The sequence below is a fragment of the Atractosteus spatula genome, chromosome 19 (assembly GCF_055471065.1).
Source record: "Atractosteus spatula isolate fAtrSpa1 chromosome 19, fAtrSpa1.hap1, whole genome shotgun sequence".
Taxonomy (NCBI): domain Eukaryota; kingdom Metazoa; phylum Chordata; class Actinopteri; order Semionotiformes; family Lepisosteidae; genus Atractosteus; species Atractosteus spatula.
In genome coordinates this window covers 5,826,893-5,853,386 of record NC_142724.1, presented here as the reverse complement: position 1 = coordinate 5,853,386, position 26,494 = coordinate 5,826,893, and the positions used below count along the sequence as shown (strand labels likewise).

Genomic DNA, 26,494 nt, shown 5'->3' with positions numbered 1-26,494 from the left:
AGTCTGCATATCGATTTATACATACAGAAAAAAACAACAAATGCATATTGGAAAGAACAGCATTGGTCAGTGTATACTGGATTCAATAATGTAATCTCCTTCATAACCTTTTGGTACTTTTGGTTGATGTATCTTGTCCATACAAATCCAAAGTTTTAAAAATATTTTTCTTGATTTGGAAGCATGGTATTAAAGTCCTTTGGCACTTTTGATGACGGGTTTAGATGACAGGTAGTGGCTTTTTGACATCCAGGGAAGAAAGTTTAGCAATTCAAGGTGGTTGGTTTCAGATCACTAGGCTGTGTTTACCAAGCAGGAGAGACTTTCCAGTAGCTCTAGATGGTCAGTGCAGTCAGTCATTCAGCCATGGACCATCAACCTCACTGTGCTGTCAGTACTTTTATAGCTACAGTATCTGTGTTTATTAACCCCCTGCTCCCTACTTCAGAAAAGGGACAGTACTGAGCTGAGCACTTCAGTGTTTCCGACAGCTAATAACAAATATGCTAACACATACCTTGACTATCTTCAGTACTATAATATTGTTCTTCATCATTCGTCCTTGAACTATATCACCCTCTTGAATCTAGAAGGACTTTCACAATCCATAAACCAATCGTAGAACCAGGTGTCAGAGCAATGTATTAAATTTTGATACTCTTAATAACTTGGACCACAAGTACCAAATAAGTAGGGTCATTTCTCATTTCCTTATCCTGTACTTTCTTTTTAGAAATATGTTTTCCTCAAATAAACAATGCTGAGATCCATTGTGGAGTCTTTGAATAAGGCTTAATGAAAAACTTATTATGGGTTGTACCCATAATTTTAACTGTTCTGTTTGATATGCAACCATGTTAGCTTTTACTGTTCATTAAACATTTTGTACTCAGCAAATGGCTTCAGTAGTTGAAATCAAATTAGTAATGCTAACTGAAGTGCTTATGTAATGAGCCCTTCTGAAATCTACAAACTCCTATTCAGTTATCAGAAGTGTGCTTTTTAACTCACCCTAATGTTTTTAAACACATCTATCTGTAGTGTTATTTGGTATGGTTTCATTTCAGATAAACAGTATTCAAGAAAAAATAGCTTATGTCTTGAAGTGTGACTTCAGTTCAGAATTAGACTAGTGCCTGCAATTACAGTGAAAGATACAGGTCAACATATTAGGACCTACCCAGCAGATATTGTCAGGCCTCTGCAAGCATCAAAACCACAACTGCATGTGAAATGATTCCACTAGGTTTTGAAATAGCCCAGTCCTATTGTATCCTTCTAGGAGGATCGTGGTCACTTTAGGTTGTGATGAGGACAATGGATGAAAGATCCACTTTTTGGTTCTACTTGTTTTCAGCAGAGGGTTTGCTCTGGCTAGGGAGTGGCAGAAGGTTCCCCATGTTCTCGTTTTGCCTTTAAAGGAGGGGATAGAATTGGTTGCAACAGGACCTAACCAGGAGGACATATTGACATTGTTCTGTACATGACCATGCTATTCATTTTGTGTTAAGAGGTAGAAGTCTATTTTGGGGCCCGATTGCCAGTAGTTTGAAGAGAGTAGTGGTTGAGTAAAGATATCCCACCTCTTTCTACAGTGACATGGGAGCTGTAGGCTTGGTTGAAAGAGAAAATGTCTAAAGAGTAAATGAATGGAATCTATTTTGTTCACCAGTTAAAAGCATTTTTCATTTTGCTGATCTTGGAATTAAGTTGTGTTTCACTAGCTCTTAGACCTTATGTACCTGAATTTTTTTTTTGATTGGAATAATAAAAACCCTCCTCAGAGTGGCATGTTCTCACTCCTGGAGAGTTCCCACTGTTGGCAGAAGATCAGTGTGCTGACAGAGCCATCTCTCCGCCTCTTTGCAGCGGCTGCCAGCTTCAGCTTTTGCCGGAACATTTTGGAGCACACCGTCTCAGCGGAGGACCTCAACTACCAGCTGCCCAGAAAGACAGGGGGTAACTTGACCTGGCATGATGGCAGGGGCCTGAAGACAGCAGGCGGGAGGACTGTGAAACTGCTGCAGCAGCCTGGCACAGAGGCACTGCAGGTAAGAGCGTAATGCATATACAGGCAGCAACAGCACCACCTTGTAGCCTGAGGTTGTCAGAGCTCAGAAGCTAAGAAAGGTCGGATCTGGTTAGCACTGGGGTAGGAGACCTCCAAAGAAAACCAGATTGCTGCTGGTAGACCAGTAGGTGGTGCTCTTCCCCCTGTATCACAGTGCCCCAGTATGGTGACCAGAGGAACTTTATATTAGAAGTTTACATTTGGAGATGCTATCCCATAGATGAGTTATTAAACAGTCCAATGTACGTGGACCTCATGATCCTTTTTAAAAGAGCAGAGATGTTAATCCTGATTCCCTGGCTAAATTCTACTCTGGGCTTGTATCAGGCAACACATTACTCTGGTGGAGATGTGCTTAGTTGTGGATGAGTTGGATGTAAAGCATTTTGGGATTCTTTGGGACTATATAAGTGCTATATAAATTCAATGCATTATTAATTATTATATATGTGTGTGCATAGTGGACACATACAGTATGTAAAATATTTATATGAATACTGACTTATTCTCTTATTCTCAGTCTGCCTCTGTGCTTCACAGAGAGAAGCTCTTTTTTGCTTGGGAGTTGTGGTTATTCAGTATATAGTAGGGAGGCAAATCAGAGAAATGAAGTAATTTAAGCTTATTCTTTTAGACTTAAGTGAATTTATATTGCTGTAATGATCCAGATATGGAATTTAAGAAACCATAAAATATCTTTATAAGAATCATGCAATCATGCATGTCTGCAGAATACCTTTATTGTTCATCAAGGAATTTTCACCTAGCAAGTTGCTAAACTTCATTCCAGTAAACTTCTGTCATCTGTTGAACCTTGCATTGAAATGTTTGATGCTCTTAGTGAGAAGGACATAAACAGGCATGTGTTTCATAGGGTGGATTTAATGAACAACTCTTTCATGAGCTTTTTTTAAATCTCTGCTTTCAACATCAGTGTGTACTGTACTTTGGTTATGAATTATTAAACAGGCTCACAGATGTATCAGTTTTTCCCCTTGAAATGGATTCTTATAAAGATATTTTAAAAACAAAATAAAAGAAGCCTGTTTAGACTCAGTTGTTTTCAATGAGTACTTTGTTCTGAGAAAATGAGAAACAAGCTTGTAGCCAAAAATATTCTTTGTGACTTTTACGTACATTCATACAATGGATTTAATTAGAACATTTTTTTTCATTGCTGTTGTGCATAGTAATTGCATGTTTGAAAGCCATGAATATTAAGATTTAATTACGTTTTATATTTTTAAATATGATGTTTTAGTAATTAAATATACTTAAATATAGTTTGCATTATTGATTTTTAACCCATCTAAACCAGTTTATTTTTACTTTTACATTATAACCTCCTTTTCTAAAACCAGGCTCCTAAAGAGTAATTCTCAGCGTTAAAGTTATTGATTCTGGTACATCTGTTCCTGCAGGGAAATAATGTGAACTGTAGCTCATTAAAAGCTGTGATTTAGAGATTGATAGTACGATAAACAATTTGATATGAGGAAATCAAATAAACCAAGAGAACTTGGTTAAACAACATGCAACACAAGACCACTCAGACTCAGACAAGACCCCCCACCCAGCTCAAAGCCTACTGCCAGTCAAGCACATTATACTTCAACAGATTACATGGAGGAGACAGCCTGGCTTGAAGGTTAAGATCCAATACCCATAATGCAATACTATTGCATAGTCTAATAGACAACTGATTGTATGGGTTCTCCCGACTAACCTCAAAGAGCCAATTTTGGAATGGTACTGTTTCTTACCTTATAATTTCTCGCGCAAACTCATGTGAAATTTGTAAAACATCTATAACAAGTGTTCATTGTCCTATTATGTGGAAAAATGCCTGTTGCAAAAGGTTTAAACATCAAATGAGGACGTGGACAGCACTGAACAATAAATTGTTGAGCTTTTTATAGGTATCTGATGTCTGTATTCTGTACGTTCTGTACAGCCGTACCTCCAGGTCAGGCTTACCGAAGAAATATTTGTGAACTCAGAGATGTAATAGGGTGCAATTAAATAAACTGGCTCGTGTTTGAATGCATGATGCAAGGCAGTGAACGTCTGGTTCCAGAAATAGAAGTCTTTTAAAAATGAACAGTATCTATAAACACAATTGAAAATGATAGTGAGTTTCTTTGTTGCTGGCTTCATGTATCACACTATGTGCTCATGTAATATACTTTAGTCCTAAGCTGTTTGTTTTCTTCAGATTGATGTGTGATTTAGTTCTGCAGGTGCAGATGAAAAGCGCTGTGTCTCATTGATCTCAGAGCACAGCCTGTGACACAGCAGGTTTATGGTACAGTTACTGTACAGGTCCTTTGTAGCATCACACAGGATACTCCCTTTTAACACAGGAGTTAACAAAGTCTCGCAGTAAATAGCCTGTGCTGTTTGGGTAGGGTGTATGTGGCATTGTACCCTGAGTTATGATGAATAAACTGGTTTGTTGATTTTCAAACATGGAGCTTGACTGAAAAGAATGTCATTATACTGCATTAATGCAACCAAGGCTTTGATTTTCTGTTGGTGTTTGTGTCTGCTTGGCAGTTAGGGCAGAGCCTGGAGAATAAGGTCAGGGCCTGTTTTGACGTGACACATCAGGAAGTGTTGAGGCCCTTATTAATAGGAGTTATTAATAGATGTAGCTCTGAGAGTGCCACTCAAGTGACTAGATCAGAGTTGCTGTAAAGATGCCTCTTATAAACACCATATGCAAGTTTGTTTAGTGGCATTTTTTATTTCAATATTATGCCTAAAGATTTTGTTTTTCTTTAAATAACAGTGGAAAACTTGATGACTATCTGAAGCCTTCAGAGCAGGAGGCTTCATACTGGTTGGTAAATTCCTTGTTCAGTCATTCAATATAGTAAGTCCAAAACCACCACTACTTATTCTAATCTGTGGGCATTATCAATAAATGTAAATATACTTTATTATTTTTAGTTTAATATTTTATTTATTAACAGAACAGAGATCACTTAGTGGTACATAAAATACATATTATTCTGCAACATGTTTGTTGATCAGGTTGTCTCAGGAAAACATACTGTACAGTATATGACCTTGCTGAGCTGAATAGGAGAAGGGAAACAGTCCCATATGATTGGTCTCCTCAACCTACCAAATCAAATGAACAAACATTATAAACAAAACTAAACAGCAACCTGCTTTACATTCATCAGGCACTGTTCATTACTGCTAACTCTGATTTGAATAGCAAAGGCACTGGCCCAGAAAGATTAGCCTTTGATTTGTGTTAGTTTCCTCATTACCTCCATGGGTTGCTGACCTTTCCAGATGAAAACAATTTCTTCAAGAAGGGATTACAGTATGAAACCTTATCCAGTTTATTTTAATCATGCTCTAACTCAGGAGTTATGAAAAACAACAATGAAAATAAGCCAATACCCATTGAGTTTTCCACAGCATTGCTTGTAATAATAAAAATATTACTTGGCTACAGTGCATTCTATGCACCACATATTGAGATCAAAATTAGTTCATTTAACCAACTGGTGAATCTGTTTGGGTACACAAAAAACCTGTTAACACATTTACAGGATTTCTAGACTCTTGCAAGTTTTCTTCCAATAGTTAAAACTCGGTTAAAACTGCTGAAGTTTTGCATATGTTATCCAGCATTATATTTTAAGGCATTTTAAACTGTTAAGTATTTTACAGTCCTGTCATTTAAAAAAAATGCTAACATTATGGTTGTAAGTAAATATGTTAAAGAGAAAAAAATGAAAATGAATTTTACCATTGGTGATTTAGTGAGACGGTAGTTTCTGATTCTTAAAGATTTGAGAATGGGAATAAAATCTTTATCACAGATCGATACAGTTGAATAAAAACCTGACGTTAGCCAGCATGAAAAGTGCCTGAATTTACCTACTGTATGCTGGGGAGCTAGTTGGCTGGGTATATTTGATTGGTGGTAAAAAAAAAAACCAAGTGTGAATCGACTGATACACACCTACGGCACGATCTTCAGGGGGTTCAGGGTGGAATTCTAATGAGCCCCTCGACTGGTGAGAGGTGAGCTTATCCCAAATCAACTCCTCTGGGTGCAGATGCTGAAAAGTCAAACCCTGATTGACTTTCTCCCAAGGTCGTTTCACTGTGGAAGCTGAGCCTAGAGGGAACATGCCTTTAGAGGAAACTGTGTGGCTCTGCTTTGCATTCGAGTTCCACAGCAGCAAAACAAAACAGAAACTGAGCAAGGCTAAGACCTTACCAGCATGACTGTTTAAATAGCTGTGTTAAATAACATTGACAAGCATAGCATGATGCCCTCTAGACTAAAAGACCGCTCTCAGACAAGTGGGGGACTGATGGTCAGCACAGGACTGCTAATGATGAAAGAAGAATTATATAGTCAGTCCAAAAAAGTTTTGAATATTCAATACACCTTTGCTGCATTCCTAAGTTTGGAACAAATTCAATTGTATTTTCTTACTTTGAGAAATAAAGTGTGCGCAGTAAAATGTGTGCTCTACACACCACGTTTAGTTACATTTAAAACTGTGGAATAAACTTACTTTTCATTTAATCATGCCAGCCTCAACATTTTTCCCATATTGAACGTACATGAAATTGTAATGCTGTTGGGAAAAATACGGACCTCGCCCCTGTGGAAGATTGCTGTAGCCGGAATCTCAGATCAAGCCCTGGAATTGCATTAATGGCTCCCCATCTCCAGGTGGATGCAGGAGAGTCTTTTGAGTTTAAAGGTGATCTTTTGATTACAGGAAGGCTTCGTCTGCAGCAATAAGGTGTGATTGATGGCCAGTGAGGCCGAGTGGGTGAGAGCCTGGATGTCTTATGGATTCATTGATTCATTTCCCTCTAGTCTTATTCCCAAGATAAAAGCTGTTATTCTTCAGGAATATGAGTTTCAGACAGATTCCATACATTGCTTTTCCATGTGAGTTAGATGGGTTTCTCTCTGTCTCCTAGTAATATATAGCACATACAGTACTGTATAATGCACAGTACATCACTCTTAATGGAACAACAATGCTCACAGCATGTCACCACCAAATCTATTGCATTGAAAAGAGTGTAATGCTTAAATGTGTGTAGCTAGCTGTCATGTCTCTGCTCTTTCTTAATAATAATTTTTTTGTGTTACAAGCTAATTCTAATAATTCTTAATTCTAATTCTGTTAACAGTGTGTTATTCAGTCTCCATTAACGTATCTGCACATAATATCTGTGACAAGTAAATAATGTATTGACACAATACAGAAGCTCTATAATTGTTTTCTAGCTTTTAAAACTATAATTTATACATTTCTTAGCAGTTGCTTTTTTCACAAACCTATATACTGTAGATCATGTATAGTAACTTGCAAATAATCTTATATATATCAGCATTATGGTATATTGACTCATTTCTTTCTCCTTCTTCATTTGTTTATAGATTCCAGTCTTTCACACTTGCCCTTGAATTCTCCTCCTCGATTTCCATCTCTTCGGTTTCTCACTGACCATACTGTTCTCACATTCTTTTTTCTTTTTCTTATGTCCTCATTATCTCTTTGGCTCCTTTTCCCACTCTCTCTCCTCGTTCTTCTTCTCACCTGAAGAAATGTCCACTGCTGAAATATTGTATTTTGTTTTCTTTCTACTTTTCAGTGTGGAATAAAGCTGTGCTTGTTCCTTTGAAGCTCACACTCTGACATACAGTAGCTACACACTCAAACTATATCTAAAGATAACACCCTACTCATTAAAAGAATCCATGGAAAGGAAAACTATAGAAGAACAACAATAATAATAAGTGAAATTAACTAAAAGTTGGAGTAGGAATTAAAGATGGGAAATACCAGGTAGAGAAGCTGTATTTGTAATTTCTCTACTCCCTGTTTTGTGAAGTATGTGTGAAGAGCTTGAGATTTTAACTCTCTTAATACGGCATGAGAGATGAATGTCTTTTCTACAAGCCAGTATTACCCATGAGCTTTTTATTTCAGAGTCCTTCAAGGCTTTACAGATAAAAAAAACTTCAGGAATATAAACAAGACTTAACAAAATGCTCAATCTTAATTATGATCAAGAGGTTCCTGAATGTAAGCTTTTAAAATTATTTTAGCTGATCTTGGCTCAGATGAAGTCTCTAATTAAGCACACACCATACAATGAAGCATGCTGATGAGGTTTTTTCAGCTATTAATTACAAGGACGAATGGTCTCAGCTACATTCCAAACTGAATATTTTTAATCTGTAATAGTTATCTATTAACCCTTTATAAGCCTGAGAGCCAATAACAAATCACAGTAGCACCATTCTGTGGTGAACATGGGTCTGTCAGTGGTCCTGTCCAGGAGGAGTTAATCTAGGATGTACTACTGTTGATCATTTAATACAATTCAGCCTAGGGTTATTCTGAACAAAAAAGCTTTGTATGTAATACAGTGTATATTGAAAAGTTTTTTTTTTCTTTCAACAGTGCTGTTTGGCTGCATTGAATAGGATTGCCATGTCTCATATGAAAAAATAAAATTAAAAGCAAAGTTACAAACATAATAATTTTTATAACAATTATTATAACAATAATAATTTTTACTATTTTTTATGAAAGAGGGGATAAACATTTTAAAATTCCTCTTTATGTTCTATACATCATGTTTTTGCACACAATATCACACCAATATCAATTCTTATTTTCACTCCACAAGATAAGGCTCTCAGTTTGAAAAACCACTACCTTTTACAGCTCAAAAGTTCCCTTTCTGTTAAGATTCAGACAAGCCCATCTTCTGATAGTAAAAGAGTCCACAAATCCATTAACTATAGTTCCATTCTCCAGATCCCTGTTTCTAATTAAATTCCAAGTGTCAGTTTGATTCACTCCATCAGTGAGACCTGACAGATTCTTCTCATCTTTACATTTTTCCAAGTTGCAGAAATAAAGACATTGCCAGCCCGGATAATTTTTTATGTCAGAACATAATCTTCATAATGTTAGCTTTTAAATACCTGAAATACCAAGTCCTTCGCTTAGCAAAGCTGCTAAGCTATGTTCATTCTGAGTATCAATGTAAATAACACAATTTACAATTTTTATTATAATTATTAACAATAAAAATAGTCTACAATTAAGATCAGCCCATGTGAGCCCGTATCACTGACAAGCTATCAAACTATCAAATGATACTCAACAAACTGTACATATTACACCTAATTAGAGAGCAGTTTTATTTTCAAATAATGGGTGATAACAGTTGTAACTGCATATGTCCATTTGTAAAAAAAAATCTGAATCATCATTTTTTCTTTTTTTTTGTAAAGCATGGAATAATACACTGATATTCAATCCAGCTTGATGCTGTTATCTAGAAATCCCATGAGGGAATCAAATACACACATGCATCCTTCCAAACATGACCTTTCAAGCTGGTCTCTTCTCTACACAGTGCAGTCCAGAACAGTTGGAGTTTTAAATGATTCAGTGAATTCTGTGCTGCGTTGTCATTGACAATGCTTATCGCTATCTGTTTGTAAATTTCCCATGCATACTGGTGTTTGCTTCCTTTGGTAACATTTTCCACTGTATCGTTGCTAAAGATACGTTTGTTCTCTCTATTTCCCTTTGTTTGCCTATGTTTTACCTTGTTTTTTAAAATAGAATCTATAAATGATACTGTATGAAATTCTGAATAATGAAACATGACTCACAACATTCTAAATTCTTTTCAATAGATGTTGCTCTACTTGAATGTTCTAAATATTTTGATGATTTTCCTGGAGTGTTTGGTCCTATTGAAAAAGTAATTGATTTGAAGCTTTAAATATACTACAAGTACATAGCTAAGTATAGTTCTCAATAAAATTCGTGGATGTTTTGCATTCTGGTTCAAAGCTTATCCCATTTTCTCATATAAAACTGAGGAGGAATCCTTACCCTTGCTCATACTTAGATAGATGCTTAAAACGAATGGGAAGCGTATTACCAGACAAGCATAATGAAGTATTTGCCAGATTAAAAATTGCCTTTGCTAATAGGATTTAATACTGAGGCAAAAAACGACAGAATTTTATATTGACTTCTGGAAGGTGTGTCCGTGTCAATGAATTTGCAAGAACCTGCTTTAAGCATTAAAATGCTTGGAGCAAATTCAGTACTTCTGCTCTGTTTAAAGAGCAGTGGTTATGAGCTTAGTGGCAGATGTCTGTGGAGGTCTCAGGGGTGGATCAGTAATAGATTGTATGTCGAGTGGGTGAAGATGGAGCACATCTCCTTAGACTAGAGTGCTCAGAATATGAAGCAGCTGGGGCAAAGGGGCAGAAAAGAAATGTGTTGCACGCATGGGTGTTACATTTACCTAATTTTGCTGAATAAGCATTGTTAGAAAAATCTGACAACTGTGTCTTGTGCTGCAAAAGAAACGTGAGAAACATGTGAAAGGTTACAAGCAGCACCGCCTTTGTGTAAAAACACATTCTCAGTTCTTAACACCGTATATGCACTAGCTTAGCTTTCCACTCACGTTAATGTTTCACATTTGATTCTGAAGAAGTATGGTGGGTTGATTTGTCAAACCCTTACAAAATGATCTTGAATACTTGAATCAGATACCCTTGAAGTAATCTCTGTACACTTTCGCTGGACGCAATCCAGAGAAGTACTGTAATTTATTTTTTTAATATGACCTAAAGTGTACACAATATTCCCAACATAGTCTTACTAGAGAATTATTACCTAGAATTCCTTGATTTATATTGTTTTTCATTATATAATATCCTAATAACATTTTTATTTTCTTTGCAACTTTTAAACTGTTTGATAATCCTCCTATTTCGCTACAATCACTGAACTGTCTTTGCTTTCAATATCAGAATCTAAATTGATATAAATTAGTAATATGCTTCCTAATGCTGTTCTCTGTAATATTCTTCTAATTACATCTCCAATATTTGAGCATTCATCCCTTATCTATACTGTTTTCTACCCATTATCCAGTTGTCAGATCAAACACAGCAGGGAACCTTCCACCTGCTTTTAAAAAAATAATCTATTAAGGGGAACCTTATCAAAAGTCTACTAAAAATCAAAATAATCTGTATCCTGTACTCTCTTTGTAACCATTACTGGTGATACTTGTTTAAAGACCCCTAACAAGTGAGACAAGAAAATAACATGAATATATGACATCTCCTCCTGTTTGATAAACAGATACAGATGCTTAAAAGTCCTTGCATGGCCTTCTAGAATGAGTTCTGCCAGTCTCAAGCAGTGTGGTCACTTCAGCAGTTAGGAACTGAAGCTCGAAGAGGCAAGAGGAACTCTACTGCCTTAAAAGACAATGGTGTAACGGTGTTGACCAGACTCTGTGTGACTGACAGTGATCTCACCACACTGATTTCTTTTAACCCTGCACCACTGGTTCAGCTTTGACTGTTTTTCAGGATTAACTGTAAATCCAGTCGGTGCCCCCACACACACCATCAGTATAAATCTGGGCCTGCAGTGTGCGCAATATGAGTGCAGTACCTCTGCGATTGTTCAATGTCAGCGTGACTGAGCTAAGCATCAGTGAGCATGTGAAAAGACTGTCAGTTTGCCAGATTAATCCTGTGAGTGTTGGCGCAATTTTTCTCCTCCATCTCAGAACTGAAACCTCTTAAATTAGAAGCTTTTGTTGTTGTTGTTTTTTTTCAAACATTCTGCTGACTGGTTGTCCTTCATTCAGGGGTGTACACTTGAAGTTGTTAGAAACGATTGGGTCCATGTCCATTAGATCTATTTTTGTGATTGCTGACAGGAAGCCCTTTCCTTCTATTACACTGGATGTTGGTAGTTCATTTAGGGACAAAGCTGGCTTGCAAAACAGATTTGACAGCCAGCTTTTTCTTGCATTGTCAATTCCGAATTGTTCTTTACACTATAAAGCAATTGCCCAGCCCTGGCCTTTGTGAATGATGGGTGGTAATGATGAGGTAGAGGTGCTCCGGCAAATAACAGTGGAAATTCAGGGGTTAGAACTATTGACAGTAGGTAACATGTCTCATTGTGTAGGATGAGACTGTTATGGTGACATCACTCCCTAGGACTCCCAATAGCAGTCATACTCTTGGCTTTTTGGCATAGTGGGCTTATCTTCTGCTCATGTGACTTTGTGACTGGAAGATACTTCAGAGAGACAGCAATCAAAAACAATTTCTGATTTCTATTCCCTTTTCCAGATCAGGCCAGGAGAGGCGTACAGTGTGTACCACACCAGCCCCACGTTGTCCAGTCTCTCCAAACCTGTGGTGCTCTGGACACAGCAGGATGTGTGCAAATGGCTGAAGAAGCACTGTCCACACAACTACTTGACCTACGTAGAAGCCTTCTCACATCACGCTATTACAGGTAATGGAGTCAAACATCAATTTTTTTTGACAAGTGCGTTCAAATGATCCTAAATAACTTAAAATATTACTTTGTCATCTTAAATTGATACTATGCATAACATTTCTAGTAACTTTTTGTTTTGCTCCATTCATAGCTAATGCTGCCAGAAAAATTCCAACCGCAATTTCATGATTAATGAGTTCCCATAATGTTCCCTTCTCTGTGAGGCTTGGCATACTCAGACAAGTTCAATTAATAGGTCAGTGCCCCCGCGTAGTGAAAAGATGAGAGGAAGAACAAAATGAGCTTGTTTGAATTTCCTACTTGAAATCAAAGCCATGACTAACATCTGATGTGATGTCACTGCTAAACATTTTTGTGGTATGGCTACAAAACTGGAAAATATACGGTACTATACTACCCTTAGACACACAAGTAACAATTTCACTTGTTACAGAAGGTTATAGCCTTCTAGAGCTGGTTAGAAATAATATAGATTATATATTATTGCTGATCCTGCCAACTGAGTTATTTATTGGATGTATACACATTAATGAAAGGCAGAAACAACAGTGGTAACAGTTTCCATTGAACATATGACTTAAATAATTAGGTGTGGTAGAGAAGTAAAAACAATCAGTTCAACAGGCGTAGTTTTATACTTAAATAGACAAATGTCTCATTTGGTCGATGATACTGTACATACAGAGCTGCCTTTTGCCTGTCACAGATTCCTCCAGTGCCAGGCTGAGCAGTGTACTGTAGGTCTAAATCTGCTGCACATTTTGACAGCGGTCTAAGTGCTGATTCACAGCACAGTGCCCACTGGAGCATAAGTGAGTGAAAACACATTGTCTGGCCCTGGCCTCAATTTCTGTCTTTCTTCTCCAGTGTTCACGAGACTTTTACCCAGGGTAAACTTGTGGTATATAATCATATAGTGCTTCTGCAGAACTCTGCTCCCTTATTATTTTTTTGGGGGGTGGCAGAGAATGAGGAGGTCTTTTTCAAATGCACTTAGAGAACAGATTACTTTTGAAGATAACATTACAATGGACCATCCTGGATTATTGATTTTACTCTTTGCTAGCAGCAGCTTCCTAATAGACTTTGTATTATAAAGTAATATATACAGTATTTTACACTTACTTTATACATATTATTGTTAAAACAATAAATACACCAACATACACATCTACTTATGCAACTGTAAACTGAAAAAAATGAGAAATATTGGTATTCAGCTCTGGTTCTAAAGAAATTGTTATGAAATGTTTTTACCAGTTATAAGGACAATGTCTGTCTACATTGTTTTTTACCCTAGGACTTTTCTAGGGAGTTTCTATTCAGATTTTAAGAATTTCAGCTGCAATCGAAATAGTATTGTTGACAGGCCTGCTAATGCTATCTTCAGGCAATTATTAGGAACCACATTAAGCCCATCTAAAGGGAATTGAATTGAACTCTATTCATCTCCTCTCTCTAATTGTATACAAAGGATCAAGGACAGCAGCATTCTAGGACAAAGTGTTTCTACAGGCTAAATAGTTCGTGTAATAAAAGAACAGTGAGTTCTTGTGTGGCGTACAGAGTTCATTCTGAACACAATCAATGGAAAACGTATCGCAAAGAGACTGCTTGTGGAGTACAAATGAAAATTAATATCACCTTGTGTGGTTTTGTTCTGTTGTGAAAAGATTAAAGTTGCCATTGGTCTGATCTCTGTGTGAATCTGTAGGCATTTTTTCTCCCAGAGTGTTAAAAACAGCAAAAAGTTATACAATGTAAGATAGAAAACAAGCAGAGGGCCTGATATATATCCATCTTCTGGGCCATGTTGGTTATGGTTTTAGTTGTTTTCAAGAAAAATATTTTTGGCAGATTTTCATCGTTCTTTTGTTCAGAGCAGAAAAAAGTGACATTGTGGTAACCGCAAAACACTTACAGTGTTTGACATTTGACGTAATGTCCTTTTAATACAAAAGCTATTAACGTGAACAACACATACAAGAACATTGTTTTCATGAAGTTTTCTTTTTCCAAAGTCTATTTTCCTCCAGTATGTTCAGAGTCGTATTATCTTGTTTTCATTGTGCAAGACTTGCCTGAGAGGCAGGGGATCATGACGGAAAAGAGCGTTGGATTTCTTAATTTCTTAAGGGGTTGAAATCAGTTGAAAAGCATCAGAACAATTTAAGCAGATTTTTAGCAATTTGAGTTCAGATTACACACATAGTGCAGGAAAGACATCTGGTACTTCCCTGCTCTCGATCTGTTCTCAGTCAGACACATTCACTGCAAGGTAAGACAAGAACCATTCCATAAAAAGGAAACCAGAAAATGGTGACTGCACTGCTTAGCACCTTTATGGAGTTCAAGGGCAAATGTAACTTTGTGAAAAATTTCCCTCCTGTCAAGATTATCCATGGGTGATTGTTCATTCTTCAGGCAAAAAGATTGAAATGCTGATTTTTGTGAGTGAATAGACCTGGGAAAATATAACATCCCCACAGATGATTCTCTTATTCATCAGTCAAAATATAGGTTAGTGACATCCCTGTTCCACTCTCCGGATGAGCTGAAGGTCAGACTTGATTGCTCTGTGAATCCCAGTGCTTTAAGCTACATCCCTCTTGTCCTTCCTCATTCATTCACTACGTTATATATGCAGTCCATTTCAAAAGTCTTTTTGTAAGTCATGTAGCTTTAGAGAAGTACTTTTTTTGTTAGGGAACATGGTTTGTTTAAATATCTGAGTTACTGTATGACAGTGATGTGCTTAAAGAACCCAGGGAGTCAGCCAGTGATTTCTGTCTCCTTCTGAGCGTTTCCAGCTGTCTCATCATGCATCATCTTACCGGTCCTTTCCAATGTCACCAGAAGATCAAGTTTACTTTGAGCATTCCCCTTTTGGAATTAATATGATAGGCTGGCTTTTCACGTAGATTTCAGGATAGTAAGATATTTACTGTATTATTAAGCTTCCTAAAATTCAGAAAACCATGGCTCATATTGTACAGTATGGGGAGTATTTGAATAGCAATTGAATGAAAGCCTTGCAGCTTTGCTTTATAGGATCAATTCTGGCTATGCTCCAGTTCTGATCTATGGACCTTTACTGATATGTTTTTTATGTAATTTAGCATGGCCTTTATAATAATACAGTGCACTCTCACAATCACAAAAAATATTATTGTTTGGTTGTTATTTTTTTCAGCCATGTGCCTCTTGTCTGAGGAAGCCTTTGTGAAAAAAACAGTTGAAAATGGGGTTATAAGCAACGTGAGTGGGGAGTGATTTATATCTGTAATTACAATGAAGACTTCAGAGTGCTCAACCATCACAAAGATAAATTCTTCCCTTCTCCCTGTATTTGAAGGACACGTGTCTACATGAGCAGTTTAATGAGGAGAAAAAGGCTTTTCCTTTGATAAAACTGATTTTTCTTCTGAGGATAATGGAAAGCTACATTTCTGAGACTTACACTCTGCTTTCTCAAACTGTTTAAAATAAATGACTGCAGTAAATTCCTAATTTGAAGAGTGAGCTTCAATTGACTTTTTTGCTTTTGCTTTTTTCACCTGCATTTTATTAAAATCTTTAATCTGGTTTCATAGGGAGGTTTTGCATTTATGTATCCTGCAGAATAGTTCAATGTTTCAGAACGACTAACATTTTTTTCACACCACTGAAGAGTTACTGGCACACAAAGGTGCATCTAAATAACATGTACGCAAACATCTAAATCAAGCTCCCAGATCTTATCACCTATTTTATCAGAATTAGGAGTACGGGTTATAAGGAGTGTATAAGCACCAGAGTTAGAAGAGGTTGCCAAGTGACAGTGCCTCTGGGATTTCTTTTTCAGTATGTGAGCTCTGACAGTGTGCCTGCAAAGATGCTTTTGAACACCATTTCTCTCCAAGACTGAACAGCATTTTGAAAGTTTGCAATGAAAGAAGTGGTGTTATCCCAAGGGCAAAATCTGTGTACTTCATTTCTCTAATATAACCATCATTCTATGGGCATTGTAAGTGATGAAATACATGAACATACAGTATGCTTGATGAATGTGCATGTATACATACACTTGTATACAATTATTTTGCACATCGGTGTGGAATGAAGTTGATGTCCTGTCTTTATCCAATTAAACTGTTTGGTAAGAAAGCTCCCCTAATATAATGTTGCAGTTCTGATTCCTGCGGCCGATGTTGGTTCATGAAAAGAGTGGTTACATTCATGGAGAGTGGACGTAGGAAGAAGTAGAGGAGATGTCACTGACGAGCTCGGCCTGCTTCCCCTCCCCCACCAGGGCGAGCTCTGCTGCGGCTGAACGGCGAGAAGCTGGAGCGCATGGGCATCGTGCAGGAGACGCTGAGGCAGGAGGTCCTGCAGCAGGTGCTGCAGCTGCAGGTGCGAGAGGAGGTACGGAACCTGCAGCTGCTCAGCCGAGGTAGGCGCTGACACCCCCCCCCCCCCTCCTCCCCGCTCCCCCCTCAGCCTGGGGGCTAGTGAGGCCATTCCAACAGCTTCGGCAGCAGACTCCCTGCTCGCTGACGGGTCGACAAACTGGGGGCGCGCAGCCAGTGTGGTGCAGTTTGTCTTTGGATTCATGATTTTGCTTTATTTTGTCGGGTGTTAAATCAACAGGAACTTTATAGTCAACGAAGTTCTAGTACTGTAGGTAGCTGCGTCAGCGTGCGCAGGCTGCAAAGGAAGAAGAAAGGTTTATTCCATGCTGTGAAGAGAAGAAAAGAAGCAGCGTTTCGGCTGTGGAGCCTTCTTCAGGTGTAGAAGAAGAAGGAGGTTCCACAGTCGAAACGTGGTGTTTCTTTTCTCTTTTTAGCATGGAATAAACCTTTGCTTCTTCCTTTAGAGTCAATCCATATTTAAAGTACAGCAGTTCCTTTTACTTTCAACACTTAAGACTACTGTGTCATTAAAAATAATTCAAATAATAAAAAATTAAAGCAACAGTCTTATTCTACTTCCCATTTATAGCTAATCCTTAACAACTTTTGACAACCTTTTTGACGAGGGACATTTCACCACATGAAGGCTGGCACCAATGTTACTAGACCACACAAGATGTTAAACTGAGATCTTCACTACTCAGACATTAAAGGCAGTGTGTCACTTTTCAAAAGACTAGGCATGTTAATTCCCATTTCCTGGCTAAATTCTACAGCCTTCTCTTCCTGACGATCTGCATTACGTCAGTTCGTGAAACAATTTCTCAACTCTCCACCTGCAAATGCATAAGAATTGATTGTTCACTAATCACAGACAAAACAAAACATTAGCATATTTACGATCATTTTCACAATCCTCTGTCAATCTAGTTCATATATGCAGCAGATATGGGCCATTAGACTTCGTCCAAGTATATGAAGATGTCTGAGAAACTATATGAAGCAGGGTTTCTGATACTCCAGCATGATCTAAATGTAAACTCAAATTCTTCATCCACAAAACCACAGATTCTGCTGCAGAAAAAGCATGTGATCATGAAAATGTCATTTTTTCCCCTGCTGCTGTCTTAATAAGCAGAAATCTAAAGTCAAAGGAGCTGTAGTCATTTAAGCCCTGCTGCTGTTTCACACCAACAGCTAAGACAGTGTGCTTTTTGTGCTTTTTACTTCCTTTTTTAGATCAAGTTTGCTCTGAGAGAGGCTCTGCCTGAGGCTATAGTATGTGGATTTTGGCAGAGAGAGCTGCAAGGTCAGACCTAGCAGTACTGAAAGAATGTGTCGAGTCTGTGTCGAATTAGTGTGTATGCATTATGATGGGAGAGAGAATATAGGCTTTGGTCTGAAAATACTATTAATAGCACAGGGCAAATTTAATTTAACAGTTCAACAGGCTATGACTTTGAGGTAACAAATGCTAATTGCATAGCTGTGAAACACCTGAGACGTTCAGAGAATTAAACCTTCACTGGCACAAATTAAAATGTCTCTGATAGTTGCTATCAACTGTCTGTTTGCATTTCTCGCAGTGTTGCACTCAGTTCATTACAGAGACGAAGCAGTCAGACCTAGGCTGTTTGGTTTTCTTATTTAATTCTATGCAAGACCAGGTTCATGGTATAATCATTTGATTTAAAAAACAGTTGTTACAAAGCTACATGTAAATACTGAAATATTTACAGTCGTCCTCAGATTGTAGTGCTAATGGCCAGCACCTCCCATTGAAACCGAAACTGAAATCAGAAATCTTATTTAAGATCAATTAGAAATGACTTTACCTGAAATCTCTAAATTTATTTTGTTGGGTCATGGACGATGATAATGATTCCCCCATTAACCTAAATATATTCCACAATTCAGGAAAGAAACTTGTCAAACACCCAATTATTTTGATTTTTTTCTCTCTTCAAACACATCAATCAAGTAGATAAAGATACATTTTTTTTATGATGTATTAGCACATTTTTACATATACTGACATTGAGATAATTATATAGAATTGTCAGCTCGGCTTCCTTGCTGCCTCAGTTAAGAGAAATGTTGCAGCAAAACGTGTACCATCACTGTCTTTGAAGCTGGAAGACACTGTTTTTCTTTTATCTCTGCAGTGTTAAAAGCAGGAGAGAGCTGGAGGATAGAGGGAGTGTGATAAATATCTTTGGATTGGTTGATACCTCAAGAGTAAGAGACCAAAACAGCCCTGTCAGGATGTGGTTAGGTAGGAGACACTTACAGGTCTAGAAGAAGAAATGCATTATGAGCCTGGCCTGTAAACATACACCTCACCAACTCCTGTTTCACATGGAAAAGACAGGCTCATAAATTTGCCCCATGGTCAAAAACAGCATGTCCAGAACCTCTTTTTTATTAAAATAGTTACATTGGATTATATTTATTTTATTTATATATATACTTTATTTAAATATAAAACCAGGATGTTTTTAGAAGTTCACACTATGGTGCGTACAAGATTGGATAATTTATTTTTTGAGCTGACAGTACTGCTGCTCCTTAAATACAATGCTGGCCTTCATTATCTTCTCTGGTATATGGGCACTCTAGTTGCTCCTGGGCTACAAAGCAATTTATCTGGGAACAGTGCAGACATTTCCACTGCCACAATTGCTATTCAAATTAAATGCAATACATTTTCCCTGTAGAAAATCAGAAAACGACTTTGTTAACATTCAAATACTGTATAAGGAAAGATAATGGGCAGACAGGGGTGTCTGAGGAGCTTGTCCTCTCCTCCATCCATTCAGTTATAACTATGGCCCTTTGACATTTCTTATGCAGTCAAATATTTTATAGGCATCTGCATTTGGTACATACTGTACTGTATTCCCATTCATATTTATTTAGCTTCCACTGACCATTCAGGTGTTTCCTCTGAATGCATTATGAATGTATTTAATCTAAGTAACTTAAGTTAACTTAATTTTGAAATTCTTTTTACTTTAATTTCTTAAATGTGGCGCAATATTCTTTCTTAGAATCTAAACTGTGTTTGTCTCTTGTCATGTTTAGCTTTGAAATAACAAATCAAGTTTTAAAGTTGCAGTGTAATAAGTGAAATATACAACCTTTTATGTTTACATGGTGTGTAGATTACCAGTCATGGTACATGAATCCTCCAGGAAAATGGATTATAGTTCACTAGGATTTGATTGTTTAATCCAGACCCTTTCTTGCAGCATTGCCATAAGCCCTTGTACTATCAGGACATGGCCACAGGACATTTTAGACATCTGGTGACCTCAGGGGAACTGTCCTGTTTTGTCTGGTTTTACAGCAAATAGCCCCTCAGTCAAAAAATCTTCTTACTGCCGGTAAATCAGCATCTTGTACAGGCTACAGTTTTATTGCTGGTGTGCTTGTGCTACAGAAGCTCAAAACATTAGCTTCTCTGTGGCGATTATTTAATTATGGAAAAACAAGGAACGGTTTTTAGAGTTCCAGTGAAATTTCAGCTAATACTGTACATAGCTTCATGATTTGCTCTGGTTTATACCTGTCTAATCACGCTGGAACATGTGCCACTGAAAGGAGCTGATTTAAGTATTATGAGTTTAAAGAATTACAACTGCCTTTAACATTGGGATCATTTACTTGGAAATTTATAACAACTTTCTGCTACCTTTCATATATTTTAATTTCAGTTTGAGGAAAGTGAGTTACAACAGTTCAGTGCCACTTTGGTCTGGTTGTGCCTCGTTTACACCAGCCAATCTGCTGTTTTCATGCACAGCAATTAGTTTTGTAATTAGTAATAATGATTTGGCTATTGCAATTTAGTATATAAGGCATTATTCCATGAGGATATTCATGATGCACTTCCTGAGGTAACAGCTGAAATCAAGGTGGATTTACCTGAACCAGAAAAAGACTAGAGACATGAAATTGGTAGCTCTGTTTTCTGAAGGAATGTCTCTGTTTTCTGCTCTGTTCATTTGAATTTGGCTCAACTCCAGTGGTGACTCCAGCTGTAATGCTTCACATTACACTAGTTCACAGATGTTCACAGATGTGGAGGTATGGGTCCTTTTAGAAAAGACTAGTTGAAACAGCTTGGCATTAAATACTGCTTTAATTTTTTCATGTGATCCTATGTTCTTACTCTTCATCAGTTTTGTTACTTCATCTGCAGTATATTTCCTTTTCACAACATTATTTTGTCACAAAACCACAGTTCTACACTTCTTTTGATGCTCAGCACATATATAATATAAATGAGTATAAACGAATCTTTCCTGTGCTGAAAATGAGTCCTATGTCTATATATAGTACTCTGCCAATTTAATTTAATTAGGAAATCAATCTGGTTGTTACAGAATGAGCACTGCTTTCACTTAATTCTAACTGATTTTATAACAAATAGCTTGTAAGGCTTTTTTACACAATTAAAGCTGTAGCATGTACCCTCAGTGTCCTTTGATCTCTGAGCAGCATTCAAAATATATCTGTAAGCTATGTACTCCACAGGAAAACTCACTGTCAGGGAAACAGTGTTGTTAAACCTGTCATTAGTTTGCCATCAAGTATGATATAACAGTTCTGAGACATTATGTCGAACATTGAACATTTGGTAAAATGGGAGATGTTCCCACAGATGTTTTCAATACTTCTTTGTCATTTACTGAATGGATCTAAATGTTCTAACATTACAAAATAACAATATGTGTTATGGCAAACATATACTCAATAACACAGCAATTCTTTGCATTGCAAACATTTGGTTAAACCACTTTCTTAATTATATAATTGAATTAATTAACAATTATGCAAACAATTAGGAAGATGGCTATGTAAAACTGTATACTGGAGTGGATTTTATACTGTAGAAAAAAAAAAGTCTTACCGAATAAAAATCAAATCTACAATATATGACTTACAGAACTTTGCTTACATGCCCTGACCACATTGGGGGTAGAAAGAAAAGCTCAGACCACTCTTCTCAACTTCATTCCTCTCTTGGTAATGTGCCTGGTTTTTGTTTCAACTCTTCTTCATTACTGAGCTTTCAATTGGACTGTTTTCTAAATTATTTCTCTTGAACCATTTTTTCGTGTTACTTGGTTTCAGAAAATCTCCACCTTATCTGTATTGCTGCCAAGACAACCAACAGAGACCTGGGCAGTCTGTCTGCAGCTTGTGTAAAGAACTACTGCTGTTAAAACAACTCTTGATAGGCTGCCTTTTAATCATATAGTGAAAATGCTGTAAATTATATTGTCTTACAAAGTATCTTTAGTAAGTATTCCTAACTTTGCATTCTCTCAGCTGCTGAATTTTCCAGACATCTTGTCATTGGTTAATTGGTTAACTCTACATACATTCCAGATGCTCTGAGACACCAGGAGCTGGAGTAGAGTACAATCTGGTTTGCAGCCACGAATTACATTTGGAAGAGTTGAAATTGGTCATAACGTGATTAGCCAAAGTAATTTAGAGCTCAGGTGGCAGCAAAATCTGGAACAGACACTGGTGTGAAAAGACCAGGACTGAGAAACCCAGACATAAGGCTCCACAAACACTATATCAAATACTGTGACACTGCATGGTTCATTTTATCTGGCATTTTATTATTCTGAATCGTTTTAGGAGCACTCATAACACAAAACAGAAGACAATTTTTAACGTCTTTTTTCCTTGATTGTTGTGGGATCCTCGTGCTTTCATTCCCTCTGTTATCATCATTACTTAATTAATAATTCATGTATCTGTTTTTTAACGTGTGCTCTCTTTAGCTTATAATTGAAAAGTTCTTGTAAATACCTTCTGTCAAGGACTGGAGCCTCCCCATCCCTGACACAGAGGATTGTGGGAATTTAGCCAGGCAGATGGGATCCTAAGAATGGGGTTGAAGGATTTTGTTGAACATTAAGTCACTAGTAAACATGAATGGTTACAAATAGCCTCCCGTCATTTGTAAACTTTCTTAAGTTCTGTTTAGGTAATGAGAAATATGGAGATGAAAATTGGTAGATTCCGGATTAAAATCTCCAGTTTTATTCAGTTAAAGTATTCCTCTAAATTTTGCCCGATTGTATGTGTGTGTTAGTGTGCGCTCTGAGATGGACAATTGTCCTTCTGCCTTCATTTCCAGGCCATTACCAGTAGTGACAGGCTTTCTAATTAGTTGCTTCCTTAAAATTAAAACAAAGCTTTTTATTTCCCTATTGAATAACAGTCTGATTTTTAAAGGCCAGCCTTTTATTTATGGAATTGAACACCTCTGTATCAAACAGGTTTTCAGAAGTGTCATTCTTTAATTGAGCAGCATCTGTGTGAGGGTCTTCACTTTATAATTAATAACAAATGTGGTTTCTAAATTGTCAACACCTAATTTGCACTTCATTTCTGATGAATCTGTTTGGAAGTTTTAGATATTCACTACAGTAATAAATTTACTATAATGGCATTATTCCTTGATGAGAAATCAATGTTTTTCAGCTTTTTTCCAAGAGTTTAGACATCAGACTTGGACAGTCATGCTGATAAAGTAGTATATTAATGGCTTCATATTTAACTATTTAATTAAATTGTTTTGTCATGTACAACATTAACAACTGGTGCATAGCAAGGGTCTTTCTGTCAGTTACTTAATTGAACTATTTATTTTCTTCATTTATCAGATAGGATTTATTTCTTACCCTGTAATGTACATGTAGCATCCAAACTGACATTTAATTTATAGATTTGATTATCAATAAAACTATGTCATTATCATTTAGTTTCTGTCCATTGTGGGGCCTGACTTGAAATGTCAAACGTTGTCAAAGGAATGTCAGAGAATTCCGTCAGAGAAATATTATCAACTATCTTACAGTATGTGTTTCAGAAATATGTAACTTTCTTGAAGATGCTGGCTTTTGATATCGTAGGATTTTTTCCTTTAATATTAGTGATCTTTAGACTCATTAGGTATTTGGGTTAAATGTCTTTTGGTTAAAACAGAAATGTAAAAATGGATTTAAACATACTGTGATCTCTTGTGGCTTTCTAGTGACCTTCTTAGATTCTTCTTAGAATCTAGAATCTAGGTGTTGAAAGACTGCTAAACACATAATGTAAACATAAACACATAACACATTTAATTCTTCTTAGTCTGTGCAGATACAATGATTTAAAGGAGTGGTTAAACCCTAGAGAACATACCAAGAAATGCTTATCCTATCTCTGTTTACCTGCATTATTTATTCCCTGTCTCCTCTCTTTCCAGCTTCCTTCGGAAATCTTCCTTAATTCATCCGTCCATTTTGGCAGTGTGCTCCAACACAATGTTTCCTGGTACCTCTGGGAGGAACTGCAGACTCCAGATATGAGGACACAAAATCATGCTTTGAATTGGAAAGAAAGCTTCAGCCAGCGAGGAAGCATCTCAAACAGCAATTTGCTCAGCTCAAGACACACACGTTCCACACAGCGGATGGGCCTTGTATTTAAACAAAAAGGATTCCTACAGTAAATGTAGCCTGTGATCTTATTTGACATTGTTAGTAAACACCAATTGAACTCATTTTTTAGGTGAAACTAACAAGCGTCTCTGCAAGGCTGACGTTCGGCTACAAGAAACATACTGTGTTATGTTACACTCCTGATGCACTTTAACGTGCACAGAGTATTTGTGCTTTTGTTTACCATCTGCTGTAGGGACGAGTCTTTCTTTTGGAATAGATGTGTCTCTAAAGCCTAAGAGGAACCAGCTGTTTTGCTGCTAATTATACTGAATGTGGTTGCCATACATATACAGTACCATACCATATATAAATGTTTTTCATCTCAGGACATTAAAAACTTGTCATATTGACATTTCTTCTTGAAGCAGCTAACAGTATGTATTACATAGAGCTTGCCATACACAGAGCACTGACAGTTGTTTTAATTTTCAGGATAACACCTGTTCATACTTCTAAAGATAAAGGTGTTGTCTACTCATGTGTTTGTACAAATGATCACATCACTAAATTACTTATTTAGAAAAAATGCTATTATAAATCCACAAAGCTGGCCTTCAGAACTAGAGATGTTGTGCAATCTAATCTATTAACAAAAACATAAGTAACTGTAGAATTCAAGTATCAGCGTCCTTCTAAGATCAGAGGCATGCTGACATTTGCCATGCTTGGGAAAGCAATAACTATGTAAGCATTAATTCTTCTTGAAAAACCATAATAGAATGTCATGTCCAATAGCTTTCTAAGGTATAGCATTGCTTCCAGAAAAAAAAAACATTGTAGCAAAACAGCAGTTTCCAGTATCTGACAAATACACAAGACTTAGTAAGTATACTTCCTGAAATCTTAGTTGTCATGAGTGTGTGTATGTTTTGGACAGCGAATTTCAAAGTGAAAGCACGTCCTGAACTCCAAAGCATTTAATGTGCTGTCTTTATAAATCAGATATGTCACTTGTCTTCCATTAGATTACTACAGCTGCAGTCTTCGGTTGTAGACCTTAAAGTATTTCAGTTTTTCAACAAGACAGATAACACTCAGGAGACAGAATGCAATGTGGAACCTTCTGTGTTTACTGTGGAGTCATTTGCCTGTTCTAATATGACATTGGATGCAAACGACCTTGTATAATATAAGTGTATTCAAATGTATTCAATAATGCATTCTGTGGTATTAGTAGTTAATGGGACCTTAAAAACACAATGGAACATATCTGTGAAGGATAAGCCTTGTGTTTATGCTTCAGTGCATATTCTAAATAGAAGCTTACATCCTTTACTTGCAAATTCACCATAAAGGTACTTTGAAAATCATTGGGGTTTTTTTTCAGACTAACGTTTTTGCTTTAACAGCATGCAAAAACATGTCAGCCATTGTTCATATGAGTTCTGTTCAGAAATATGAGCAAGTATCTCTGAAGTAAGACATTCCGTATAAGAGAAGAACTTTATTGTTAATTATGTACAGTAGTACTTCCTTTGACTTCTTCTACTGACTAGCTCTTTTTATACTTTCACAGCAGCTTTCTTACTCCTCAACATTTGTGCGGAATTGTGAGCTACACCGTTCAGCAGACACAATTCATTTGGAGGTCAAGACTGTTAAAACACCTTCTTTGTAGTTGCATCAGTGTGTTCCATAGTTTTAAAATGTTATGCAAAGGGGACTTAAAATGTATTACAATTACCAGCTGTACTTAAGTTAATATAATCTGTAGAGGAAAAATGTGTCTTTTTTAAAATAAAATCTGTAGACGCTTCTCCATTGTTTCCTGTTTCATGGTTGCTTGAATTAAAAAAAAAAGATTTGCTGGGTATTCCTAACGTTTTTTAAATCATGCTTACGTTATGAAACCAATACTGCATTGTGTACAGAAACACATGCATACAGCGCAAGGCCTTTCACTCGTCAACCACACCCAGTATGGTGAAGAGAGGTGCAGAGTGCCGGCTTTCCTATCATTCTGTTGATGAAAGAAGACTGCTGCCTGCAATCCAAATCCCTGCTACCTCTTCAAACCAGCAGCATGTGATCACTACTGCCAACAAGTGTATACCATTAGAGGACAATATAACACAGGGGAGAATTAACAAATGCAATTGCGCAGCTAGGGTATTTTAAGGACCACCTAGCTTTCCTGAG

General features: G+C 37.0%; 1 protein-coding gene across 1 annotated transcript in view; it reads left to right on the top strand.

Moving 5' to 3' along the window:
* LOC148817947 (sterile alpha motif domain-containing protein 10-like) overlaps positions 1-26,077 on the top strand; it is a 43,460-nt gene extending 17,383 nt beyond the window's left edge. Inside the window, exons 2-6 of the mRNA XM_088937347.1 lie at positions 1,870-2,051; positions 12,273-12,441; positions 16,739-16,879; positions 21,978-22,048; positions 24,118-26,077. Of these exons, the coding sequence (XP_088793473.1) occupies positions 1,870-2,051; positions 12,273-12,441; positions 16,739-16,879; positions 21,978-22,048; positions 24,118-24,363 (809 nt within the window). The 3' untranslated portion in view covers positions 24,364-26,077. The remainder of the gene's footprint in view (positions 1-1,869; positions 2,052-12,272; positions 12,442-16,738; positions 16,880-21,977; positions 22,049-24,117) is intronic.
* Positions 26,078-26,494: the final 417 nt, after the last annotated feature.